Here is a 27,986-nt window from a genome sequence, read left to right as displayed (position 1 = left end):
ATGATCTTTGCCACTCGTCAGCTTCAAGAGAAATGCATCGAACAGCATCGAGACCTTTACGCAACCTTTATCGACTTGATCAAGTCATTTGACATAGTCAGTAGGGATTGTCTTTGGAAAATAATGAGGAAATTCGATTGCTCAAGTACTTTCATCACAGTAGTTCGTCAATTCCATGAAGGCACGATGGGCCGCGTCCTTGACGACGGTGAACACTTACAGGCTTTTCCGGTTACAAATAGGGTTAAACAGGGCTGTGTGCTTACCCCTACACTGTTAAGTTTGATGTTTTCTGCAATGCTATTTGACGCTTTCAGCGACCAGTCACCAGGCATCAACATTAAATTCAGAACAGATAGAAATCTGTTTAACCCAAGGAAACTGCAGGTTGTGACAAAGGTGAGGGAAACAGTGCTGAGTGACTTACTTTTTGCTGATGACTGTGCCCTCAATGCCAGCAACGAGGGAGAAATGCAAGACCAGAAAAACAAATTCTCCGCAGCCTGTGACAACATCGTCTTCAAAATTAGCACCAAGAAGACCGAAGTAATGTTCCAACCAGCTCCCAGAAATCTGTATCATGAGCCAAGTATCTCAGTCAAGGGACAGAATCTTCAGGCGGTTGAGACCTTCGCCTATCTGGGAAGCACTCTATCTCAGACAGCCACAATCAATCTCGAAATCAACAACAGTATCGCCAAGGCAAGCAGCGCATTCGGGAGACTCAGAAGCAAAGTCTGGGATTGGAGAAACACCGCATTGCTCTATGGCTCAGAAACCTGGACTACCTGCAGAAGACACGAAAAAACGTTGGACCACTTCCACCTAAGATGTCTCCGAAATCTCGTACATATCAGATGGCAAGACAAAGTCCCTGATACAGAGGTCCTGAAAAGCGCTAATATTCCCAGCATAACTACTACCATTCGAAAGATCCGACTGAGATGGGCAGGTCACGTCACCCGCGTGCAAGATGAAAGAATCCCAAAACAACTCCTGTATGGCGAGCTGTGCCAAGGCAAGCGTTCAGTCGGAGCACCAAGAAAACGCTTTAAGGACAACCTCAAAGTCTCCCTCAAAGACTTCAACATCAGTACCGAGTCCTGTGAATCGCTTGCATCAGACAGACCTAACTGGCGTCACTTCATCAACAAAGGAGCTGAAACAGCTGAAGAGAGAAGAACCCTCAAAGCAGAACAGAAGCGTGCAACCCGCAAAGCCAGAGCAACAAGCTCTGTCCCCACAACACCTGCTCACCACTGCCCAACTTGTGGGAGAGCCTTCTATACCCGGATCGGCCTTACAAGCACAAAACATCACTTCTACTCACTGATGTCATGGTCATCTTCGACGTCGAAGACGAACATGACGAATATATATAATGTAGAATTATATAAATATATAAATCAAATAATATATAATTATATGCATTATATATATATATATATATATATATATATATATATATATATATATATATTATGCGTATAGCCGTAGTTCAGAGGCTAAGGAATGAGGGTGGAATGTTGTCTGTTTTAGTTTAAATTCTAGTTGATGGCTCCCGTCATACATACATACATACATACATATATATGTGTGTGTGTGTGTGGGTGTGGGTGTGTGTGTGTGTGTGTGTGTGTGTGTGTGTGCTTATTTAGTTTTGATCACACTGCTATGTATAAGGCTCAATATATAATCGATATAGAATTGCCTCTATGATAATAAACACAAAATCTGCAACAATCAAAATATCATATTTAACCGTATCTTACGACTGGGCATCGCCGTGCGGCTTTCTAGTATGTATACAAATTTAGAGTCAAATATTGCAGAGAGTGGTATGTAAATCGCAATACTTTGGATTCTGATGACACATGGTTTGCGGGTGGATGAAGTCGATCTGGTTTAATCTGCAAAGTCAGCCATTACTCTGAATTGGAGGGAGAAAGAGAGGGAAAATGGAGGAGGGAGAGGGATAGAAGACGGGTGGGGGGGTCAAGAGCGAAAGGGGAAATGATCGTGCAAGAGAGAAAGAGAGAGTAAGTGGAGACAATAAAGATGTTATGAAGAGAGGTAGAAAATAAAAGTGATAGGGAGGGTTTCCTACTTGAACCTTCATTCAGTGGGCATGTGATTTAAGGGTTAGGCTCGATTAGCAACAGCATTAAGAAAATTGCAACGTCCACTTAATCTCATAGTTTATAAAGATAATCCTGGTGGGTTAATCTTAGGAAATTAGTCCTGCCAATTGCTTGTCTTCGTCATTGCTCCAATCCTTAAGCCTTGATTCGTGGTCAATACTCGCATCCGTTCGCACTCTCGCTTTTTTCTTCCTTATTTACCTCTATTTTTCTGTCTTTCTCGTTATATACCTTTTTCTTAATATTATTTCCGTTTTCCTCTACCTGTCAGCATTTTCCCTCCTCTTCCATCCAACCTACTCCCATATCTCTCTCTTTCTTAATTCTTAAGCCTTGTTTCGTGGTCACTATACTCATCCTTCGTACTTTCCCCACTACCCCCTTTCTCTCTCTCTCTTTCTCTCTCTCTCTCTCTCTCTCTACATATATATATATATATATATATATATATATATTTCTGTCTTTCCAATTATATACATTTCTTCCATACATTTTTCCTACTCTCATTCTCTTTTTCCCCTACTTGTCAGTTTTTCCGTCCTTCCCTTCTCCAATATCTCTCTTTCTCAATTCTTAAGCTTTTCTCTGTGGTCTATATTGTAATCTCTCTCCCTCTCTCTCTCTCCCTCTCTATCTCTATCTATCTATCTATCTATCTGTTTCTTTATCTTGATCTTCTCTTTTCCCCTCTCATTCACTATCATTCTGCTAAAATAAATACACCTCTTCCTGTCAACATCCCCCATCTTCCACCGATCTCTCTCAAAGATCTCTCCCTTTATCGATGGCATTTCCTTGTTTTTGCGCATCTCTCTTAATCTTATCCCCTTTTCCCTAACCTGTCAGCTTTCTCCCTCATCTTCCATCCCTCCCTATCCCATATCTATATCTTTCCTAATTCTTAAACCTTGCTTTGTCGTAAATAGACTCATCCTTCTCTCTCTCTCTCTCTTTCTCTCTCTCTCTCTCTCTCTCTTATTCTCCTACTTTCTCTGTCTTTCCAATTATGTGCATATCTCCTGAACGTTTCTCATATACTCGTCTCCCTTTTCCTCTACCTGTTAGCTTTCTCCATTCGTCCCTTCCCAATATTTCCCTCTTTCTCAATTCTGAAGAGTTGTTTCGTAATCACTATACTCACCCTTCACACACACACACACACATACACACACACGCACACACACACCACACACACACACACTCTCTCTCTCTTTCCTTCTCCTTTTTATTCTCTTCTTCTTTGTTTCACATTATATACTTTGTTCCCTAACATTCTGCTCTCAATCCCCTTCTTCTTTATCCGCTAGCATTCTTCATCAACTTCTATTCCTCCCTCCCAATACCTCTCTCTTTCTTAATTCTTAAGCCTATATTCACTCTTCATACTCTATCATCTCTCTCCTCCCTTTCTCTCCCCCTCTCTCTCTCTCTCACTTATTTTCCTCTTTTCCCCCTCTTTCTCTGTCTTCAACATTTTTCCTACTCTCATTCCCCTTTTCCCCTACTTGTCAGCTTTTTCCATCCCTCCCTTCCCCAATATTTCTCTTTCTCAATTCTTAAGCCTTTCTCTGTTGTCTATATTGTAATCTCTCTCTCTATCTCTCTCTCTCTCTCTCTCTCTCTCTCTTGGTTTTCTCTTTTTCCCTCTCGTTCTCTGACTTTCTTCTAAAATAAGTACCCTTCTACCTGTCAACATTTTCCTCCATCTTCCATCGACCTCTTTCAAACATCTCTCTTTCTCAGGGTTTACTTCTTTGATCGTTTTCCTCATCTCCCGCCATCGTTACGTCATAGGCATTCGATCTGCAGATGCTCGTGAGATGAATCGATGAGGATCGGCTTGCCAGTTCTTTAAATGGACGTTCGTGGATAAAGACAAGTTCGATAATTTTAATATGGTTGAATCAGTGCTTTCAATGTTTGCTGGCGGGATTAGATAGTGACACAGACAAGTAGTCAGGTAAAGAGCTGTGTGCAAATGTGCTGGAAGAGAAGTTTATAGATTATATTGTAGATAGTCGCCAATAATGATAACTCGCTTGATACACACAAATATATATATATATAATAATAATAAAACATGTTAAAAAAACATGTTAAACACTTTGAAAAAGAATTAAAAACATATTTAATTTTAAAAAAGGAAGCATTAAATAAGTGGATAGGCCTTAATCCGCGGAGTTTCGAAGAAATACTTTCCTTTGCATCAGAGGGTAGGATTTAGCAAAATGCGGGATCGGATTTTGCTTGCAAAAGTATTTAATGAAACTACAATGAAGTCATAGAGCTTACTTGGTAACAAATAGTGAAGCAGGGGGAATAGGGTGAAGAAAAAGGTGAGTTCATGTGAATGGATAGTCTGGTGAAGGGTAAAATATACAATGACGGTAAAATCCAAAAATGTTGGTTAAGTAACCATTTCCACAGGTAAAATCCAAGGGAATCGCGTAATTGGAAGATAGCCCAAAGTAATCCAAAAGGCAGAAATCCGTGGAATAATTCACAAATGGGTGCAAGGAAAAGATGTGCGTAGAGAGAGAGAGAGAAAGAGAGAGAAAGAGAAAATTATAATTTCAGGCTTACGCAATCATCAGTGTAAAAGGTAACAATTCCTGCTGATCGAAAGATTCGAACCCAGCCAAGAATCATCCTTGGACTCCATTTGCTAAGCCTTTAATTCCGAGCCACCAAACAATTGCCGCGAGAATAAAGGTAATTAATAACTAAAAATGCACAATTCGGGCGAAGATATTAGACAATTCAGACCGTCCGAACCACGGACGTCGTGAACGTTGCATACACTATCGTTGACTGCCTCTTAGTTTTCACTTCCCAGGCAGTGCCTCTCCTTAAGCATTTTTAAATAGGCTTGATATATATATATATATATATATATATATATATATATGCATCCACATACAGTACTGTTTCGCTATATATAAGCAACTAGTTCAAACCAGGATTGAAACTGGGTCGCCTAGTCTGCGCGCTTCTCACCGTTACGCTATATGGCAGATACTGAGATGTGTATGCGAAATTACAATCTTTAACATCGTACAAACGCCTGAGCTCTATTTGTTTCAACAAAGAGCATTGCATTTTTACATTTTTATGCAAGCAACTGTTTATTATTTTCAACCCAATATATATATATATATATATATATATATATATATATATATATATATATATATATGCATATATATTATTTTTAAAATATATTTATCCAATGACACGTGTTTCGTCGTCTACCACTCATCAAAGTGGCTGAATCTAGCGAGATTCGAAATCGGGACGCCATGGTAGCGAGCCTAAACCCCTTACCACTGACCCATCTCGCACGACTCTCTGGATACATCGCGATTTAGTTAGATGCTTGTTTTTGTTTTAGTGATATGTTTTGAACGATTTCAATTATTTACGAAAGTGCATTTTTACCTAAATGCGAGTTGGGAATAATAATAATATATATATATATATATATATATATATATATATATATATATATATATATAAATATATATATATATATATATATATCACTGCCGATGCAATCCTTTACCTGTATAAAAGTCAAGTACGTCCAATGGGTTTCTGTTATCACATTTGGGCAGGAGCTGCTCGCAATACCCATCCTGCCTTTACAAGGTTCAAAATCAGCTTCGAGAACCTGATAGGTTTCTCTTCATTGCAGCTTTTTTCTCACGCAAAAGACGTTGCTAGCCTTTCTCTATCCTATGGCTATTTGTAAGTGCTCGTCTATAGCCCCATTTGCCAATCTTTCGCAAAAACCACTCGTCTAGCTATCAATAAGTTCCCCTTATTTTTTTTTTAACGTTGAATAAGACGTTTCTGAAGTTTTTAGATGAGGATTAGTTATTCGTAATGTTTGGATTACTGTTCTCACCTTGAGTGTAATTTTTACAATGTTTCGGTCGATGTAACCTCTGACCTTCTTCAACCCTTATCCCGGAGTGGCTTCCGGGCCTTGATAAGTGGTGACCACCGTGTAAAAAAAAAAAAAAAAAAAAAAGTTGTATCTTGTCGAACTCGGGAATGTTTCTGTCCATCTCGGGAATTTGGACAGTATTTCGAGCGGGGGTAACATGTCCTTGTTCTGTGAGCCATGACCGTATAGAGGTCCTAAGTAATTCGCAATTGTATTTTTGGCTTGCACACACTTAAACTTTCAGGTGAATATTACGTTTCACCATTGATTTTACTAAGTACTCTAACCACTGCGCCACAGGTCTTCGCAGACAATTTTGGTAGGAATTTTAGAAGCCTTAAACTTATTTATTTCTCATTGAAAATATTACTGTTACTATTTATTACTATGAATTAACGTTTATCTGTCTATCTATCTACCTATCTATCTATCTATCTCTCTCTATATACATATATATATATATATATGTATATATATATATATATATATAATACGAGCAAACAGTTAATAAAACATGTTAAAAAACACTTTGAAATTAGTTAAAAACATAATTAACCTGGAAAGGAAACACTAGATAGTCCTTAATCCGCGGAGTTTCGAATAAATACTTTCCTTCTCATCAGAGGGTAGGAATTAGCAAAATGCGGGATAGGATTTTGCATGCAAAAAGTATTTGATGAAACAACAAGTAAGTCAAAGATCTTACTTGATAACAAAAAAGTGAAGCAGAGGGAATATGGTGAAGAATAAGGGTGATTACATGTGAATGGATAGTCTGGTGGAAGATAAATAATCGAGTGACGGTAAAATCGAAATATATAACTCCAAGAAAGTTAATTGAATTTCTATTTGCACAAGTAAAATCCACTGAAATCCAGTAATTGGACGCTGGTCCAAAACAATCTAAAGGCAGAAATCCATGGAATAATTCACAAAAATGTGTACAAGGGAAAAAAGGAAAAAATTCCAATAATATTAATAAAAGAAAAATAAGATATGCTTTTCACTCTACTGCCGACGCATAAATATAAATAAATATGAAAGATCAGGTGAGAAAAAGAGGAGGAAAAAAAATTAAATGGTGGTAGAATTAAATATAAAATAGAGAAACAAATGTCAAAATGACCCAGACGGGAAATGTTAAAGGCGCGAAAAAAATATATAGGGCAAAATAATATAGGTCAACTGAAATGTACAGGTCATCACTTAAAAACATGTCAGCAAGCGTTGTTAGAAGACACTAAATGGAAAATAAATAAATAAATTAATGAATAAATAGAAAATAAATAATAAATAATAAATAAATGAATAAAAAATATAAAATAAAAACAAAAATTATTTAAGGGGAAAGGATGGCCGCTATCTGCAAATTCAGGAAAAAGCAATAAAAAAGAAGTAAATGCATATAGTAAAATATAAGTAAATATATTTTATCATATATATATATATGTATATATATATATATATATATATTAATGTTTTTGTCTTGTTACTTAGATATATTATCTATTGTTTATAATTAATGGTTCCCACATCGTCCCAGTGATTGTGCATGATCCATTTGCAGCATGAAGGGGGAGTTGAGTTCCGCAAAAAAAAATAAGAAAAAAGAGGAAGGGTCAATAATTAAATAGGAGTCTACTATAATTTGCTATGGGCTAATTTCCGAAAAAGTGGAAATGTTTTTTTTTTCTTGTTGTAGGCATGTGAAGATATTGTATAAATGAATAATACTCTTAGTCGTGTATTCAGACGGGATGTTTTTTGAGGAAGGGACGCATTCAGTCGTCACCGGTTTTCCGAGCTTGATTCTTGTCTATGTTACCTCTTTTCTTTTAAGCATTTCCGGTAATTTTCTTTCTTTTCTGCCCATTTGTTTGGGGTAAACGTTGTTTTAACGTTACAATCTCCACTATTTTTTATACCGTAGTTCGCCTTCGAGACTTCGTCTCACGTGATCTCGTCGTAGCCTCGTTTTCGTGTGTTGTTTTTTTTTTTTTACCGTTGAATTTGAACCGAGCAGACTGCCTTTTCATTCCACTCCAGCAAGGCACCTCTCTACACCGCCATGAGGTGTGATAATATATCCTTCTTTACTGATTTCTAAACCTTATCAAGCATATGTATTTTCTGCTTTGAATCCTAGCTTATTTTCTCTTTTACTTTTCTGTCCTGAGAGGTGGAAGTCTCCTCGTTGTTTTTTTTATTTTTATTCTTATCTCCTTTCCCTTCTCTTTTCTCTCCTCCTCTCGCTCGCATATAATTTTTAAAATTCTTTTATTTATTTATTTTATTTTGCTTCAGATGTGTTTAGCATCACCGACAGAATAAATTGTCTATGTGGAATTAATTTGAGTTTATTCTGTCTGCCCAACGGAGCTTTCCGTACCCTGACTTCTGATTAGACTATAGGTACTAAAAGCAAGATGTACGAAAAATAAATGCCGAGGGGCAGAACACTATCATTATAGGAACATAAAGAAAAATAAAAGGATATCAAATATTGAAACCCTTAGTTAAATCTTTATATAATATACTAGCCTGGGTGCCCGGCGTTGCCCAAGTGTTTGGAAGTGTGTGTTGAGCACACAAAAAAAGAATTAGTAAGCAGACAGGCTCGACCCCTTTACCGCGAAGGAGGAAATGAACGTGAAAAAAAAGGGGGACGCCTTTGCCGTTGCGCCCATCGCCAAAACGGAAATGGCGAAGGTTTAAATTAAGGCTAGTCAAACGAAAAGAGAGGATGACTTTGGAAAATATCGGCGAAAAAAGCAACCCTCTCCTGTGGAAAAGTGTCCAGTTGAGGGTGAAGGAATTAACGTTCTTAACCAATTTCCCGATATTTGTCGTCCGAAGGGTCGAGCTTCAAAACCATACTGATCACGTGAAAATCCGTCGCCTCTGTCGAAAGTTTTAGGCATACATACATACATACTTACATTTAAACAGATAGGTGAGATTTATATTATAGATAAAAGTCTGAGAATGGGGGGGATTGTAGCATACTTGTATAATCTAAATAGAGGGATCACGGAATACATACACAATTATTAAAGCAATATTAACTACCACATCAACATTTACATCAATACCCTTACTCGTGGAATTTAAACAGAGCACACGTATATTGGCTCAAAACATGTACATCATTACATGAAAGGCTAATTAAGAAACCGAAAAGATGCCTCCATGAAGAAGATGTGTCAGAATGGATAACCAAAGGTAGAACCACACTGGTGCAAAAAACACAGCAAAAAGCAACTGTAGGCCTATAATATGTTCATTTACTATGCAGAAAATACTAACAGTAAAACTGAGGTATTACATTTACAACTCTCTTCATAATCGCATACTACTTTCCGAAAGACAGAAGGAAAAAGAGGAACACATGACCTACTATACATGTTAGATAGCGAAGGATTTATGTATTATCTGTATATTCTTGTACTTATATATATATATATATATATATATATATATATATATATATATATATATATATATATATATACTAGCATGGGTGCCCGTCGTTTCCCGGATGTTTGGACGTGTATGATGAGCAACAAAAAAAAGAAAAAGAAGTTCAATATTTTTTAATTGACCCCTATTATGACCCCGTAACATTTATTGTTTTGGGCTCAAATCAAGTTTTTAAGTTAGATCCATGTTAAAGAAATCTATATCTAAAATTTCAAGTGTTTAGACCCAAAATTGGCGGAGAAGTTTGGTAGAGTTCTCAAAGGTCAAATCGTTGAACTTTGGCCCCTTAACAAGCAAATTTCTGGCCGAAAACCAATTACGTAGATCTTCCCAAATCTCAGATCTCTGTATATCAAATTTCGAGTCTGTAGACTAAAAAGTGACAGAGTTATTGAGTAGGGAAATGTACACAGACACACAGATAGACACACAGACCGACACACAGACCGACACACAGACACATAGACACGTTCACTTTTATAGATATACAAGTATGGGTGGCCGGCGTTGCCCGGCGTTGCCCGGCGTTGCCCGGGTATTTGGAAATGTATTTTGAGCAAAAGAAAAGTGGTCAATTTTTTTTAACTTTGATCCCTATTATGACACCTTAAAATTTAATTAAGTTATAAAGTTGGACCCCTGTCCAAGGAACTGATATCTAAAATTTCAAGTGTTTAGACTGAAAATTGTCGGAGGAGTTTGGTAGAGTTCTCAAAGGTCAAACCGTTGTACTTTGACCCCTTAGTCGCCAAATGTCTGGCCGAAAACCGATCACATAGATTTTCCCAAATCTCAGTACCCTGCATATTAAATTTCGATTCTGTAGACTTAAAATTGACATAGTTATTGCGTAGGGAAATGTACACACACAGACACACAGACAGACAGACACTTTCACTTATATATATATATATATATATATATATATATGTATATATATATATATATTATATATATATATGTATATATGTATATATATATATATATATATATATATATGGCCTTTATGATTTGTTCTAAAGTTAATCTGGATGACGAGCTTAAATTTATTACTAAAACCCTTTGTAATAATGGTTACCCCTTAGACACTGTTGAAACTTCTATTAATAAGAAAGTTTCCAATTTTTATTAACCTAAAGAAATTATAGTTAATAGATGTCCTGTTTACCTACGTCTACCTTGTCTAGGTAATATCTTTGACCGATTTGCTAAGCAAATTTCTTTGTCTGTGCAACGGTGTTATTTTGCATCGAATCCACGTGTTGTTTTTTGAACTAGGCCTATGTTGCCGTCCATTTGCAAATATGTTCTTCCTCTCAACCATAATAATTCTATTATTTATTTATTTAAATGTAGTTGCAGTGCGCGCTATGTTGGGCGAACATCGCAAAGATTATATTTCTGTTTGAAACAACATATACCAGGAAAGATTCGTTATGCACATTTTTCACCTTCGGATATTCTAAATTATACGTATGTTTTTTTTAACATTTTCACCCCAAACTAGGCACATTGCCACTTTGGTGTAGGGGGCTTCTATCAGGGGCAGCAACTACTGGGCCACTATGTAGGGATTTTGGGTAGGAAGATGTCGGTTCACGTTACACTTGAACTTCTGCATGTCAGTACAGTTGGGGAAGCAGGGACCTGGAATAGAATTCCAGAGTCTAGCGATTCTGGGGAAGAAACTACTGGAGTAAAACGCTCTCTTGCATCTAGGGATCTCTACTGTGAAAGGGTGGGAGTTAGCTGCTTGTCGGGTTTGTCGGGGGTATTTACGTCGTGGGGGCACAAGTGTCTGCAGTTCGTCAGAGCATTCAACATTAACATACTTGTAGAAGAAGCAGAGGGATGCAACGTTTCGTCGATGGGGCAGAGACAGAAGCTTAGATGCCAGTTCAGGGCCTATCAGATTGGCGACTCTCTTTTGAACCTTGTCTAGGAGCGAGAGACTAGCATGGTTCTGCGATTTGCGACCATGTTATAAATAACCATGCGTGTGCCACGAATGTCGGTGCTGACATGTTTACGATCTGGAGTAAGTCGCACTCTCCCTATCATTTTAAGATTCTAGCGACTATTTTTATTAAGTCTTTGAGACCTTCTCTTTGCAAGCAAAAAGAAAATCTTTTAGGATTAATTTAGTCTCTATGTAATTGTTTCTTTTCGTTTTTTGGGTTTTTCTTCCCCACCCCCGCCATATTCGTGACTTTTCTTTTTTTTTTGTAATCGTATTTTCCTCGATTTAGCTCTGTTGAATGGGGGAACGAAACCTGGTTAGCTAACCTTTATTTTCATTTTTTTTTAATCATTACATGGATTGGTCTGTATTTAGCCATTATTAAATTCTGTACACCCCCAAAAATTTACAAATATAAATATATATATAAATATATATATATATATTTATATATATATATATTTATATATACATGCATATGCATAGATCATCGTATAACGATTAGATCACTGTCTGATTGACGTAAAGAACATTAAAATTATATGGTTTAAATTCAACGTTAATTCACGCGGTTAATGGTAGGCGAATTGATACGGTCTTTGCTAATCGACGCAGAGATGTCTCGTGTTGCCGAGTTCGAATCGTTCGACTAGTATAAATCGCGACACCCTGCACTGAAGATTCACGAAAGGATGAAACACTAGTGTCTGTAGGTATTTAATTATTATAGTAAAAAGATAATTATATATAAATATATGAATATATGTATATAAATATACTAGCAATCGGTGCCCGGCGTTTCCCATGTGTTTTGAAGTGTATGCTGAGGAAAATAAAAGGTCAATTTTTTAAAACTTTGACCCCTATTATGACCTCTTAACATTTATTGTTTAGGGATCAAGTAAAGTTAATAAGTTAGATCCATGTCCAAGGAATCTATATATAAAATATCACGTGTTCAGACCTTAAATTGTAGGAGAAGTTTGGTAGAGTTCTCAAAGGTCTAATTGTTGAATATTGACCACTTAATCGCCAAATTTCTGTCGAAAACCTATCACATCGATTTTCCCAAATCCCAGTACCCTGTATATCAAATTTCGAATCTGTAGGCTTAAAATTGACAGAGTTTTAGCGTAGGGAAATGCACACAGACGCACAGACACACACAGACACAGACACAGACATACACTATCACTTATACATATATATATATAAACATAAACATCATATATATAAGGATAATAGTACGCCATATATATAACAAAAGACCATTATTTACTGAAGTGAAAGGAAAACTCGGGGGAACTTTACCCAGAAATAAATCTATATTTTTTCGTGTGTAATGATAGTCTGGTACTTATACAGTTTTGTGACGACATTAAAAAATGGAAATTTTGAAAAAAAAAATTTATTGTACGTAACTGTTATAGACTGAAGTTCTCCGAAAAAAAATTTCACTTCATTTGATCAAGTAGTTTTTTTTTTACAGCGAAAAACAATGATTTATCACGGCTACGTCAACGTGGCCATTTCGGAAATGTTATTGCAGGCCCAGGAATTCCCCAAGGGCAAGTAACTGCCGTACATAGCAGAATACCTCCATTTTAGGCCAATCTAGCCCTTTTTTCCCCCCACCAGAATGAGATTTTTTTTTTTTTTTGCGAAGACAGATGCCATTTTTGGGCTGTTTGTTTTGTTTTTTTTTTAATTTGTAACAGAAGTAAATAAACGAAGTTTCGAAGTTATCCATGCGTGTCCAACTGAGCATGTTTCGAAAATAATCTTGTATAAAAATTCTTCAATTCTTTGCATTCTTCAATTTCTTTGCATATTCAATAGTATTCTTATTTAAAAAAAAAAAAAACGCAAAAAATTGCAGATTTAAAAAAAAAAAAAAAAAACGTAAAAAAATTGCAATATGGCGAGAAAAAAAGGCTAGATTGAGAAATTTGGCCTAAAATGGAGGTATTCTGCTAGGTACATTTCCAAAATGGCCACGTTGACGTCGTCGTGATAAATAATTGTTTTTGGCTGTAAGAAGAAAACTACTTGATCAAATGTAGTGAAATTTTTTTTTCGGAGAATTTCAGTCTATAACGGTTACGTACAATAAAAATTTTTTTCAATATTTCCATTTTTTAATGTCGTCACTACACTGTATAAGTATCGATAGTCTTATCAACACCCCTTTTTCTATATATTTATAAAGAAAATACAGCTTTATACAAATTCCCTATTAGTTTTTTTTTTCGGTTCTCTTATACGATGATCATCTTTATTTAACTATTACGTGTAATTATATTCATACAGATAATCTATATGAATTATATTTGCGTAATATTGCGTAGAAATGGAGAAAATCAAATTTACTGTGTATTTATCGTGTTGTCATAACAACGTGACGTAGCCAAGGACGGTAGTGGACGTGAGTGTGTGTGCGTGTGTGCGCGTGTTTTCGTGCTGTATTGTTTCGTATCTTATCAACTTCTTCGAATCTATGTGTACAGTAATACAAACCCGTTTTTCGAGCTGAATAAATGTGTTACATTGAATAAAAACACGAAAAATATATCCAGTTTGGTAGAAAAGTAACTTATCTTGCCTTTGATAACATTTATTTGTTATATACAAACCCGAAATGAAAAGACCACGAGGGAACGCGCGTTTTACATAAAAATAAGTATTTTTAAATTTTATCTTTCTAGCTTTAAAAAAAGTTTAAAAATTTTATCAGCCGGCATAATTTATTTTTAAATATTGAAAAATTTCAGGAAAATTAATTTTTGCTAGATTTTCAAAACATTGTTTTCGTGTTGTGTACGTGTCTGCGGCTAGCAGAATGGCGGCCGTAGATGTCGTAGGTTGGATTGTAAGATTGTGTAAGATTTGTATTTTTTTTAATTTTTAAATAAACAAGTTAGAAAAAAATTAAACCCTTCCAAGATGGACAATAAATAAAGCCATAATATTTTATGGTAAAATTAAGAGCCTACGAACCATAGTTTTTTAGGAGATGTGATTATTGGATTAACCAATCAGAAATCGTCTGTGGCACACACATCTCTGTTTTTATAGATATATAGATAGATATATATGAATATAAATATATATATATAAATATATATATATATATAAATATATATAAATATATATATATATAAGAACAGAGCTGTAAAGTAGAAATATACAAATGGTTTTATTATTCAGTAGAATACTCCCAAACTGGTGTGCTAGGAAATCCTTAATCCGCGAGTTTTAAAGAATGCTAAATTCTTCTCATCAGAGGAAAAACTGTTAGCAAATCAGTCACGCTAAATTTTAGCATTTCTATGTATTTGCTGGTTACTGCATAGGATGAAACTGAAAGTGTAATGGGTTTTAGACACAAAACTTAAAAAAAAACATAAGAATATAAATATAGAAAACAGTTCATGCTAACAGTTTATTCAGAGTTAAACATTAAGGAAAAAAACAATCAAAGAAAAAGTCCAGTGTAATGGAGTTTATCAGTTGCAGGTAAATGAACAACATGTGCTCGCCTCAGTAGACCAAATTGAAAACAAAGCTTCAGGAATTTGAGTTTAAAAATTTCAAGACAGTAATGATTAAAAAACAATATATATATATATATATATATATATATATATATATATATATATATATATATATATATATATATATATTTCTTCGGAATGTGATAGAATATATAATTATTAACACAGTCAGACAATATTGCTCTTGTTTTCTGCGACGTTGTCTGGTTGTGGAAATAATTATATATATATATATATATATATATATATATATATATATATATATATATATATATATATATATATATATATATATATATATACTAGCATGGGTGCCCGGCGTTGCCCGGGTGTTTGGAGGTGTATGCTGAGCAAAAAAAAGGGGGTAATTTTTTAAACTTTGACCCCTATTATGGCCCCTGAAAATTTATTGTTTTGGGCTCAAATCAAGTTATTAAGTTAGATCCATGTCCACGGAAGCTATACCTAAAATTTCAAGTGTGTAGACCCAAAATTGTCGGAGAAGTTTGGTAGAGTTCTCAAAGCTCAAATCGTTGAACTTTGACCCCTTAATCGCCAAATTTCTGGCTAAAAACCAATCACATAGATTTTTCCAAATCTCAGTACCCTGTATATCAAATTTCGAGTCTGTAGACTAAAAATTGACAGAGTTATTTCGTAGGGAAATGTACACAGACACACACACACACACACTTTCACTTTTATAGATATATAGATTTAAAATTTGAGTCTGACAGAATGACAAAATTATATTGCAAACCGATATATTAAACAAACGAACTTCAAAGAGACAAATGAACACATAAGTAAAAACAATTTGTATTAGAAAACATTTATTATTCCACGTCTTTTTTACAGACCTGACGACTGAGTTTCGCTCTTAATAAAAATTGTTTTTTATAGTCTTAATTTTGACTTCCTTTTTCATAAAAAACTAAAAAAAAATCAAGAAAGAAAAGAAATTTAATTTTATTTTTTCATTAATTTCTTTCTGTGCAAAGCAATTCTTTCAAACTTACTCTGTTTCCAAAATGTTTTTATTTTATTCCCCTCCCCCTTCATTCATTTTCCTCCGCATCCTGGCAAGTATTAAAATAAACCATTTATAATATTTATTTATGGATTTATTTACTTATCATTTCTTTTGTATCGGTAAATGAATTCCATTTAAAAAAAAAACTGTAAAAGTAACGTTAAAGGTGATTAAGTTGGAAAGTAAGTAAAAATTTACCCTTTTTACTTTTATACGATTTCTGATCACTTTGAAAAAGGTGTGTGTGTGTTTTAAAAATGTTTTTTAACTGCTATAATCTCATTTATATATATATATATATATATATATATATATATATATATAGTAATTTATAAAATATATATGGCGATTAAGCTACACTGAATATTCTGCGTTTCATCCAACTATAGGATTCGTCAGGCTTATGCGCGAATTCTGTCGTTGCTTCTTGTTTTTATATATGTTGAGGATTTCTAGTCGGCCAATCAGCTTTCTAGTATCCACCGCGCCCCTTCCTACCAGCCAATGGGCATGCATTTTATCAAACAAAGGATCTGTTTTAGAACTAGGTTAGTGGTTTTAGGTAGTCGTTCTCCTTTTTTTATATACATATAAATATACCTATGTGCACAAACAATGCATATACATATACATATATATACACACACACACACATATATATATATATATATATATATACATATACATATACGTATGTGATCGTTTATGTATATTCATGTTTATTTAATTTATTTATTTGTTTTTTTTTTGTTTTTTTTGTTTTTTTCCTATTGTTATTGTTAGTTTTAAAGCTATTTTGTATCGCTATCCTAGAGTAAGTTTTATTTTGTGAACACAGTTGTTTGCTATTTCCCGCCTACAGTTTAATAGATTTTGAGGTTCTTTAAAGTACAGGATAGAAAATTTTTCATGGAGGCATAATTTACATAGGTCGTCTAAATGTCTGCATGTGGTAGCTTGTCTCATTATTTTCCATTCGACTACCGGCGAATGTCCGCTTTCTTTGAGTTCCCAGTATTTATTCGCTAGTGTTGTTTTTATACGGTGTTTTTTTTATTTTTGAATGTGCTTTTGTGGTCATAGTATCGGGTTTTGAAATCTAAGGAAGTCATGCCTATGTAATATTTCTTGTTATTCGGGTTTTCTTTCGCAAATATTGTTGCTTGATAAACTACGCTTTTTGTTAGACATTTATTTTGGACTGGGCAAAGTGTGCGGTGTCTACAATTGCATTTATCTTGTTCGTTATTAGTATTTTTATTTATGGTATGTTTGTTCTTGTCCAGGGTTGGTTTGTTATTATTATTATTATTATTATTATTATTATTATTATTATTATTTCTGCTAGTGTTGGTTTTATTTCTGTCATGGTGTCTACTTTTTTTATTGTTTATTTTATTGTTGTTTACATTGTTTTCATTTAGTATTTTGTTATTATGTGCCTTAATTATCATCTCTAAATTTTCGCAACAACTGTAAGATAACTTCAAGGTATTTTTATTGAAGATTTTGTGTAAGGAGTTGGTTGCGGGAAAGTGTTTTTCAATAAGATCTAGAAATTTCTTGCCAAGTTTTGTTTTTAACATTTGATTGTATGGGGCCGTATACCAAATTATAGTTCTTTTTCTTCTGTTTTTAATTTTATTATAGTTGTTGGTGTTTTGTTGCTTATATTTGATATCAATATTTTTGTATCCACTATTTTTTAGGGCTGTTTCGTAAATATTGGATGACCTGTTAAATGCATTTTCGTCGCTTGAGTTATTACTGAGTCTACTTACGATCGAGTTAGGAATATGTTTTATAATTGATGGTGGGTGGTTGGACTTAGGGTTTACGTAAATTGGAGTAGCGTTATCTTTTAAGTATGGTTCATATGTGTTTTTATCTAAGTTTAACGTGACGTCCAGGAAGTTTGTTATTTTTATGTTAGCTGATATGTCCGCTTTTAGGCCTAATTTTTTCATTTCTTTGTGTATGATTTTCTTAAAGTTTTCTCCCTTGACTTTGTTGGAGTTTTTTTATTATAGCTAGTCCGTCATCTCTATATAGGCCGATATTCATAGTATCGAATATGCTTGTGAGGGTATATAGAATGAATAATCCCACAAGATTTGATGCCTCTGCAGAGTCTCTGGCACCCATCGCCAAATCGAATTAATTTTTCATTTTATTTTTTATTCATTGGTTATTGTTATTTATTAGAACTGATTTTCTACATTTTTTAATTATGTTGATTTCTTCTGAGGATATATCAGTGTATACCTCGGCAAATTCTAGGGCAATGTTAAAAAGTTCTTCGGATATCGAGGGATAAAAGTCTATGATGTCATAGAGATGACGGACTAGCTATAATAAAAAAACTCCAACAAAGTCAAGGGAGAAAACTTTAAGAAAATCATACACAAAGAAATGAAAAAATTAGGCCTAAAAGCGGACATATCAGCTAACATAAAAATAACAAACTTCCTGGACGTCACGTTAAACTTAGATAAAAACACATATGAACCATACTTAAAAGATAACGCTACTCCAATTTACGTAAACCCTAAGTCCAACCACCCACCATCAATTATAAAACATATTCCTAACTCGATCGTAAGTAGACTCAGTAATAACTCAAGCGACGAAAATGCATTTAACAGGTCATCCAATATTTACGAAACAGCCCTAAAAAATAGTGGATACAAAAATATCGATATCAAATATAAGCAACAAAACACCAACAACTATAATAAAATTAAAAACAGAAGAAAAAGAACTATAATTTGGTATACGGCCCCATACAATCAAATGTTAAAAACAAAACTTGGCAAGAAATTTCTAGATCTTATTGAAAAACACTTTCCCGCAACCAACCCCTTACACAAAATCTTCAATAAAAATACCTTGAAGTTATCTTACAGTTGTTGCGAAAATTTAGAGATGATAATTAAGGCACATAATAACAAAATACTAAATGAAAACAATGTAAACAACAATAAAATAAACAATAAAAAAGTAGACACCATGACAGAAATAAAACCAACACTAGCAGAAATAATAATAATAATAATAATAGTAATAATAATAATAATAATAATAATAATAATAATAATAATAATAATAATAATAATAATAATAATAACAAACCAACCCTGGACAAGAACAACCATACCATAAATAAAAATACTAATAACGAACAAGATAAATGCAATTGTAGACACCGCACACTTTGCCCAGTCCAAAATAAATGTCTATCAAAAAGCGTAGTTTATCAAGCAACAATATTTGCGAAAAAAAACCCGAATAACAAGAAATATTACATAGGCATGACTTCCTTAGATTTCAAAACCCGATACTATGAGCACAAAAGCACATTCAAAAATAAAAAACACCGTATAAAAACAACACTAGCGAATTAATACTGGGAACTCAAAGAAAGCGGACATTCGCCGGTAGTCGAATGGAAAATAATGAGACAAGCTACCATATGCAGACATTTAGACGACCCATGTAAATTATGCCTCCATGAAAAATTTTCTATCCTGTACTTTAAAGAACCTCAAAATCTATTAAACTGTAGGCGGGAAATAGCTAACAACTGTGTTCACAAAATAAAACTTACTCTAGGATAGCGATACAAAATAGCTTTAAAAATAACAATAACAATAGGAAAAAAAACAAAAAAAAACAAATAAATAAATTAAATAAACATGAATATACATAAACGATCACATACGTATATGTATATGTATATATATATATATATGTATGTGTGTGTATATATGTATATGTATATGCATTGTTTGTGCACATAGGTATATTTATATGTATTAAAAAAAAAAGTAGAACGACCACCTAAAACCACTAACCTAGTTCTAAAACAGATCCTTTGTTTGATAAAATGCATGCCCATTGGCTGGTAGGAAGGGGCGCGGTGGATACTAGAAAGCTGATTGGCCGACTAGATATCCTCAACATATATAAAAACAAGAAGCAACGACAGAATTCGCGCATAAGCCTGACGAATCCTATAGTTGGATGAAACGCAGAATATTCAGTGTAGCTTAATCGCCATATATATTTTATAAATTACTAACTAGCTCTACCAACGTATTGAGCACTTTTGAAGTAAATACTTAAAGTTTACGCATAAATCTATACTTTCGTATATTAAATTTATGCGAATAAATGAAGTAGTTATATATATATATATATATATATATATATATATATATATATAACAACGTGAGTATTCATATCGTGGGTTTGTATTACTGTACACATAGATTCGAAAAAATAGTCAAAAACAAATATATAAATAAATGTTATCAAAGGCAAGATAAGTTACTTTTCTACCTAACTGGATATATTTTTTGTGTTTTTATTCAATGTAATATATTTATTCAGCTCGAAAAACATACAGTGTTTTCCGATGTGTTGGAAAATTCAAGATGGCGTCTCACACCCTCTTTAACACCGTAAGTTTGGGAAAAGGTGTTATAAATAAAAAAAACTATACAAAATACTATTAAAAACCCGCCGAATATATGTCAACCTATGTCACGGTAACATATATTGAGCGAGTTTTTAACAGTATTTTAACAGGGCACATCGTAAAAACTGACCCATTAATTTTCCTGAAGTAAAAACTATATAGTTTTTAAACTTTTAAAACTGTACATTATAAAAAGAAAACTGTTCGAGTGATTTTTTTTTTACATGGGTGTCACCACTTATCAAGGCCCAGAGGCCACTCAAGGATAAGGGTTAATAGGTATACATTAGTCATTGTGATTTTAGCATAGTAAACAGTGGGAATTTTGTAACTTGGATTACTTGAAAAAGAAAACTGTTCGAATGATGTAAAATGAAAACAAAATAACAATGTAAATATATTGATAAGAAAAAAACAAAAACAAACGAAGTTTCCGTTTCAGGAACCCGAGTTTAATTTTATGTCGTAATCGTTCAACTCGTTAGCGGTTTTATTCAGCGATTAGGGATAACCATACGACATATCTAATTACCAAAGCGATTTTTTTAAAATTTTTTTTTTTATTAAAACTAAACCTGTTTAGTTTTAATGAACCAATTTTTTTAAAGCCAACACTTTAGTTATTTTGAGAGCGTGCAACTGCACCCGAAAGGTTGATTAGGAAACTCCAAATCCTTTTATGACTCGAAAAAAAAATGGGCTTTTTATCGGCTTAAATGATAAACTAATGTTAAATATTAGTATTTAATATAATGAGATATCAATCTACACAATTTGCCATCGATTCTGAAATAAAATGGAATCCTGACATTGTGATCATTTTTGCAGGTGTTATGTGCCAAATATTGAAATAAGAATGTTTAAATTCAATTATTGTAATTTAAGTCTTTAATTTTAAAGTCGATTTTATTTATAAAATATATTTTTAGAAATCAATCTCCAAAAAAAATCTGAACAATAAATCTCTTTTGTTATGGCTAAGTTTTTGTCAAGGGTATAAATTATAATAGACAAGTATTCATCCATGATGACATTTTACCGATTTCTTGGTTTACAGGTATTCTTGCTAAATTTCTTCGAAAGAATTGACATAAACAATACTTCAACTAAATACGTATATTTCATGCAATAATGACTTTTGTTTCTTCTGACTTTTCCTAAACTAAACATAAAACATCGGTTAGGGTTAGTTTAACATTCTGTAAAAGTACCTTCCGTTTTTTTTGTGTTTTTTTTTTTGTACTTCTGCAGAGAAGGTAAAAAACCGATAAAAACTGGATATGTTTTTCGTGTTTTTATTCAATTTAACATGTTTATTCAGCTCGAAAAGAATACAGTGTTTACCGATGTGTTGGAAAATTCAAGATGGCGTCTCACACATTCATAACACCGTAAGTTTGGGAAAAGGTGTTATAAATAAAAAACTATAAAAAATACTATTAAAAACCCGCCGAATATATGTCAACCTATGTCACGGTAACATATATTGAGCGAGTTTTTAACAGTATTTAACCGGTTTTTTTATTTATTACACCTTTTTCCAAACTTACCGTGTTAAAGAGAGAATCGGCCGCCATCTTGAATTTTCCAATACATCGGTAAACACTGTATGCTTTTCGAGCTGAATAAACATGTTAAATTGAATAAAAACACGAAAAATATATCCAGTTTGGTAGAAAAGTAATTTATCTTGCCTTTGATAACATTTATTTGTTATATATTTGTTTTTTGGCAACTTATTCGAATCTATGTGTACAGTAATACAAACCCGAAATGAATTTAAGACCACGAGTGAAATGAGAAAATGAAGAAAATCACATTTACTGTGTGTGTTTACTGTTTATGTAAGTCAGCGGGTTTGGTTGCCATAACAACGTGACGGTAGTGAACGTGTGTGTGTGCGTGTGTGCGCGTTTCGTGTAGTTTAGTTTCGTATAATAGTTTCGTATTTTTTTAATTTGTAAATAACAAGTTATTAAAAAATTAAACCCTTCCAAGATGGACAATAAATAAAGCCATAATATTTTATGGTAAAGGTAAGAGCGTAGAAACGATTGTTTTTTAGGAGATGTGATTATTGGATTAACCAATCAGAAATCGTCTGTGGCACACACATCTCTGTTTTTATAGATATATATAGGTCGAGGTAATTAGTTAAAGAGATTTAATATAATGTGATATATAGATAGATAGATTAAATGTTAAATAGATTTTGTAAATAGTACAGTTGAAATGATTAGAATATTTCCAATATGTAATAAGGTCGAGGTAATTAGTTAAAGAGATTTAATATAATGTGATATGCAAATGAGCATAAGTCATTCGATATGGGGGTGGTTTGTAGAATAGTATATAAAGAAATTAGGCAAAGATTCTTATGTCTCCTATAACAGAAACATCCTAAAATGGGTTCTAATGTTTCTCTACCAGGAGAGATCTACCCTCTTTCCTCCTTTATATTTCGTTGATGATGGAGAGCTGTACACACAGACAGAAACACACGAACCCTATTACTTTATAAAATATATATATATATATATATATATATATATATATAGTAAATTATAAAATATATATGGCGATTAAGCTACACTGAATATTTCGCGTTTCATCCCCAAGCCTGAAGAGTCATAGAGTGGATGAAACGCGGAATATTCAGTGTTGTTTAATCGCCATATATATTTTATAACTTACTAACTAGCTCTACCTACGTATTGAGCACTTTTAAAGTAAATACTTAAAGTGTACGCATAAATTCATACTATCGTATATTAATTTTGTGTGAGTAAATCAGGTATATATATATATATATATATATATATATATCATGATTCTTTGAGGGATACAACATTTATATAACGCAATGATGAAGGGAAGACATAAATTCATGATTAAAAACGTGTAAGATAAAGTCAATAAAATAAAATCAACGGGGTAAAGAGAAGAAAATAAAATAAAATGGAGAAGTCAGCTGACCGGTTTCGCCCTCGCTTTATCAAAGCTGTATGGACGGATTTGTTTTGGAGAAGAAAAAAAACACGAATGGGAATCGAAAATATGTACACATAAAATCACTTTGCATTATGTATGGGGAAAAAATTGGAGGGAAGTGATTAAAATACAGCAACGTTATATTACTCGAAGATCCTGGAGACTAACCACGCTCAAACCTAAGAGGCATTTCTTCTGCTTTCAGAGAGAAGGCCTTTCTCAACCGAACGTGAACAGTCTCCAAGATCTTTCAATGAAATAATGAATGCGCACGACCCAGGATTGAAAAAGAATTGGTGCTAAGTTTCGCTGCACATAAAAACAATGGTTTGTGCAGCGAATTTCAGCTTAAGAAGCCTGGATGTCATCAGTTAACAAGAAGGAAAAGTCATACCCTATCTTAGATTCTGTCGTTTCAGCAACCATAGAAGACGTTGAAGCAAAAAAAAAAAAATACACGTAACCGTAATACTTGACTTTTATATTTTAACCTTTAATTCAATATATAAGTAAAAAAATGTGAACAAATCTGGGAGTGTAAAACATTCGTTGATCATCATTCAATCCCAGGCAACGTTGGGTGTCCTTTCTAGTGTGTGTGTGTGTGTGTGTGTGTGTGTGTGTGTGTGTGTGTGTGTGTGTGTGTGTGTGTGTGTGAGTCCAGATATTGACTACGTTCGTTTTATTAAGTAACGTTGTCTTCAAAGCGTTAGGTTAATTACGTTTCTCGCATGGATAATCTTATCTCATTAAAATTCGTGAATCTCGTTTTCGGCGAGATTTCATCATGACGTTTGCTTATCTTGCTTTGTGATTCAATTTCGATTTTGTTTGCTTTTATTTTTTGTCCTTTGTATAAAAGGGGGAAACAGTTCAGCTTTAAGGAATTATCGGTAAATGATTGATAAAAAAAATAGAAGCAGAAAATATTTTAACGGAAAAAGCGACTACAAAAAGGAAACATTGCCACCAAAGTTTTTGATTGTTTAATCGAAGATTCAGAAAAAGTTTCCCCGCTTCCGTGAGGCATCTTGGGGCAACGCAATTATATTTCCGGGCTATGTTTGAGATAAGAATAAGTTTTCTCCAACCGTCCATAGAGCATCCATCAAAAAACTATAGATGTATGAAAATTAATAAATAAAATACATACTGATATTTTCATATCTGATAGATTTCCAATTAGATATTTAAAAGAAATAGAAAAACTACTAATGCCTCCTCTTGGATATCACATGGCATGAAAAAATTCTTATCTATAAAGATAATATTTTCTATTTTAATAAAATGCTTACCTTGCATGGCATACATTTGAGGAATAATATATAAGAGTTTGGAATGCTAAAATTAAATATACTAAAATCGTTTTTAAAAAAACCAGAGATTTCCTGACGAACACCTGGATTAATGTATTTATTACGGACTATTATCATCATCTTTCTTAGATGTGGGTTCACGACATTTCGGCCAACTATTCCTCTGGCCTTCGTCAAATAAATAATAAATAAATAATAAATCGTAAAATAAATTAATAAATAATACTCATCTCAATAATGAACTCCAATTAAATAATATAATAGACCACCTGGATGATTCGTATTATCTGGATTATTTGGACTACTGATCTGATTTTGATTATTACTCGTATAATGTTTCGTTCGATCGATCCTCTGGCCTTCTTCGGATTTATTTTATCGACCTCGGGAATCTTTCTGTTGAACTCGGGAATCCGCAGAGAATTTCGAACGAAAGACTATTTAATCCATAGAGACAGCATATTCTTCTTCCGCCAGGCATTACTGGGTAGAAGGACTAAGCAATTCGCAATTGTATTTTAATATAGCCCGCACTGAAGATTGAATCTTCAACCTAAAGAAAGTGTAATTTACAACCATTTTTTTTTTTAACCAAGTAGTTCGAATAATCCAAATAATACGAATTATCAGCCCTGCTATAAACAAAGGGTTTCAGGAAGATTGGTTAACATTTTTGCTCAAGACCATATAGGATGGAAGCTATTTTTAGCAGCAGAATCAGACCCGTAAAGCTGTGATTTTCAGAACAGCATAGATAGTGACGTTGTTCTCCTATCAAGAAATACTTTACCGGATCCGTAAAAGATGTAGAATAAGCAGAAATTGTTCAGTACATAATTCCACAAGTGTATTATTCTTATGTTTCGGAATTTTTTAGATGACGATTAACGATTTCGATTATTTGAATTGTTGGCCTTACTATTCTCATCCTGGGTGTTATTATTATATTGTCATAAATAAAACGTGTCATATGTAATATATAGGTGAAAGATATTCAAACAGTTATATAGTATTGAGAGTGGTGGGAGATATTATTCTTATAACGAGATCCGATTAAACGTATAAATTGTTGTTAAGCCAGGGGATATGATATCGACGTATAGACTGAGCTATGTTGTATCATAGAGTTATAACACGGGTATATTTACACAAAAGCATCATTTTTTATGAGAATAATAATATATGCTCCATACCAGTCTTTCTTTCAAGAGTTCTTCTATCTTCCTGCTGAGCTCCGTGACGAACCATGAAATGATCAACACCATCCAATTGAGACATCTATTCTTCCTTCTTTTGTGAAACCATAGAACAACACTTTATATTTTTTTAAATATAAATTTATTTCAGTTGTCTCAAATGGTCTTCAAAAAGAGTTTGCTTTTCATGTCTACATGTTTGTTCTACCCAGCCATGCTTCGTGGGTTCCATTACGTCTATTCACTCTCATGATCACACTACAAATCTCTTCAACTAAACTTCCCGACCTCCTGACCTCAGTTCCGTTACGACATCATTCGAAAAGCACACGTATCCCTTATGTGTGACCTTTCCACGTCTGCCTGCTCAATGTTATTTTGTTTATATTTAACCCAGCTAATTTATGTAAATATCCTCAGCTAAAACCCATTGCTACACTTTATTTTATAAACAATAAATAACTCCCAATATAAACTATTTTAAGAATATCATTGAATAGATAGATAAATAGATAGATAGACAGATAGATCGATAATAACTAATTAACTTTTAACATTATCTCCACAACGTGTCAGAAGATATAACCTTCTTCAAGCTCGTTTTCGAAAACTTGGAAAGATTCATGTCAAACACAGGAATCTCTACAGAATTTCGAACGGAACAGTTGAATTTAATCCTTGAAGATGTAACTTGTTCTCATTCGGTCAGCAATGATTAGAAAGAAAGCTACTAACGCCCGAAAGTATCCTGTACATCTACAAGGCCACCATTCGCCCATGTATGGAGTATTGTTTTCATATTTGGGCTCCTGCATCTGCTACTTGTCTCTCGATCCTAGACAAGGCCCAAAAAGAGAGTCTCCAACCCAATAGGTCCTGAATTGTCATCTAAGCTTCAGCCTCTGTTCCACCGAAAAAAAGTTGCGTCCCTCTATTTGTTCTACAAGTATTTTAATGGTGAATGCTCTGACGACCTGCAAGCACTTGTGCCCTCGCGACGTAAATACCCTCGACAAACCCGACAAGCAGCTAAATCCCACCCCTATACAGTGGAGACGCCTAGATGTAGGAGAGCTTTCTACTCTAGTAGTTTCTTCCCCAGAACCGCTAGACTTTGGAATTCCATTCCGACTCCCTGCTTCCCCAACTGTACTGACATGCAGAAGTTCAAGTGTAACATATATATGTTTGATTATTTTGAAAATAAGTCATCTTACTGCCCAACTCCCTACATAGTACCCCAGTAGCTTATGTCTCTGATAGTAGCCCCCAACACCAAAGTGGCAATGTGCTTTGTTTGGAATGAAAATGTAATGAAAAAAAAGAATTAATTCGTAATTGTATTTCTAGTATCGACGGCAGTGAGAATTAAACGTTCAGCCTATCGAAAGTATTTAAAATAATTATTACTTAGCACTCGTAACCGTTGCGCTACATCTCTTGACTGGCGAAACCAGAGCTAGCTACTTCCTCGTGTTATATAAATATTCCGTTTGAAATTCCGTACAGAGTACCTCTTACGACGTAAAGATTCCCGAGTTCGAAAATAAGCACCTGCAGAAGAGCGGAGATTGCATCGACCGAAACGTTGCAGGAATAATATAAAAGATAAGAGTACTTCTCTGTGCAATTTGAATAAAAAAAGTGTTGTCTTGGAACTTATTATTTATGTAGACAAGAGCATTAATTGTCAATCTTCGGACTGTGGGTCATATCAATGGCTTGGATGATTTTCCTCAGGTCCGTCAACATGAAACCTGTTCTGTGACTTTATAATTATGTTAAGTAAATATTTCTTTTGCTTTTAGCCCAATCGTAAAATAAGATGAATTGTTGACATAACATCAGATTAAATTTCTTAATTTCCTAAAACGTTAAAAAATATA

General features: G+C 33.7%; 1 protein-coding gene across 1 annotated transcript; it reads left to right on the top strand.

The window, feature by feature from the left end:
* LOC145260207 (uncharacterized) lies at positions 1 to 26,448 on the top strand. The gene is made up of 2 exons (XM_080118032.1): positions 1 to 952; positions 26,252 to 26,448. Exons 1-2 carry the CDS (start codon positions 1 to 3, stop codon positions 26,446 to 26,448), a joined length of 1,149 nt encoding a protein of 382 aa, XP_079974158.1.
* The last annotated feature ends 1,538 nt before the right edge of the window (positions 26,449 to 27,986 follow it).

Source organism: Euprymna scolopes, chromosome 36, assembly GCF_053919585.1.
Source record: "Euprymna scolopes isolate OS-2025 chromosome 36, ASM5391958v1, whole genome shotgun sequence".
NCBI lineage: Eukaryota > Metazoa > Mollusca > Cephalopoda > Sepiida > Sepiolidae > Euprymna > Euprymna scolopes.
The sequence above is the reverse complement of the archived record's forward strand: the minus strand, read 5'-3'. Positions and strand labels throughout refer to the sequence as shown.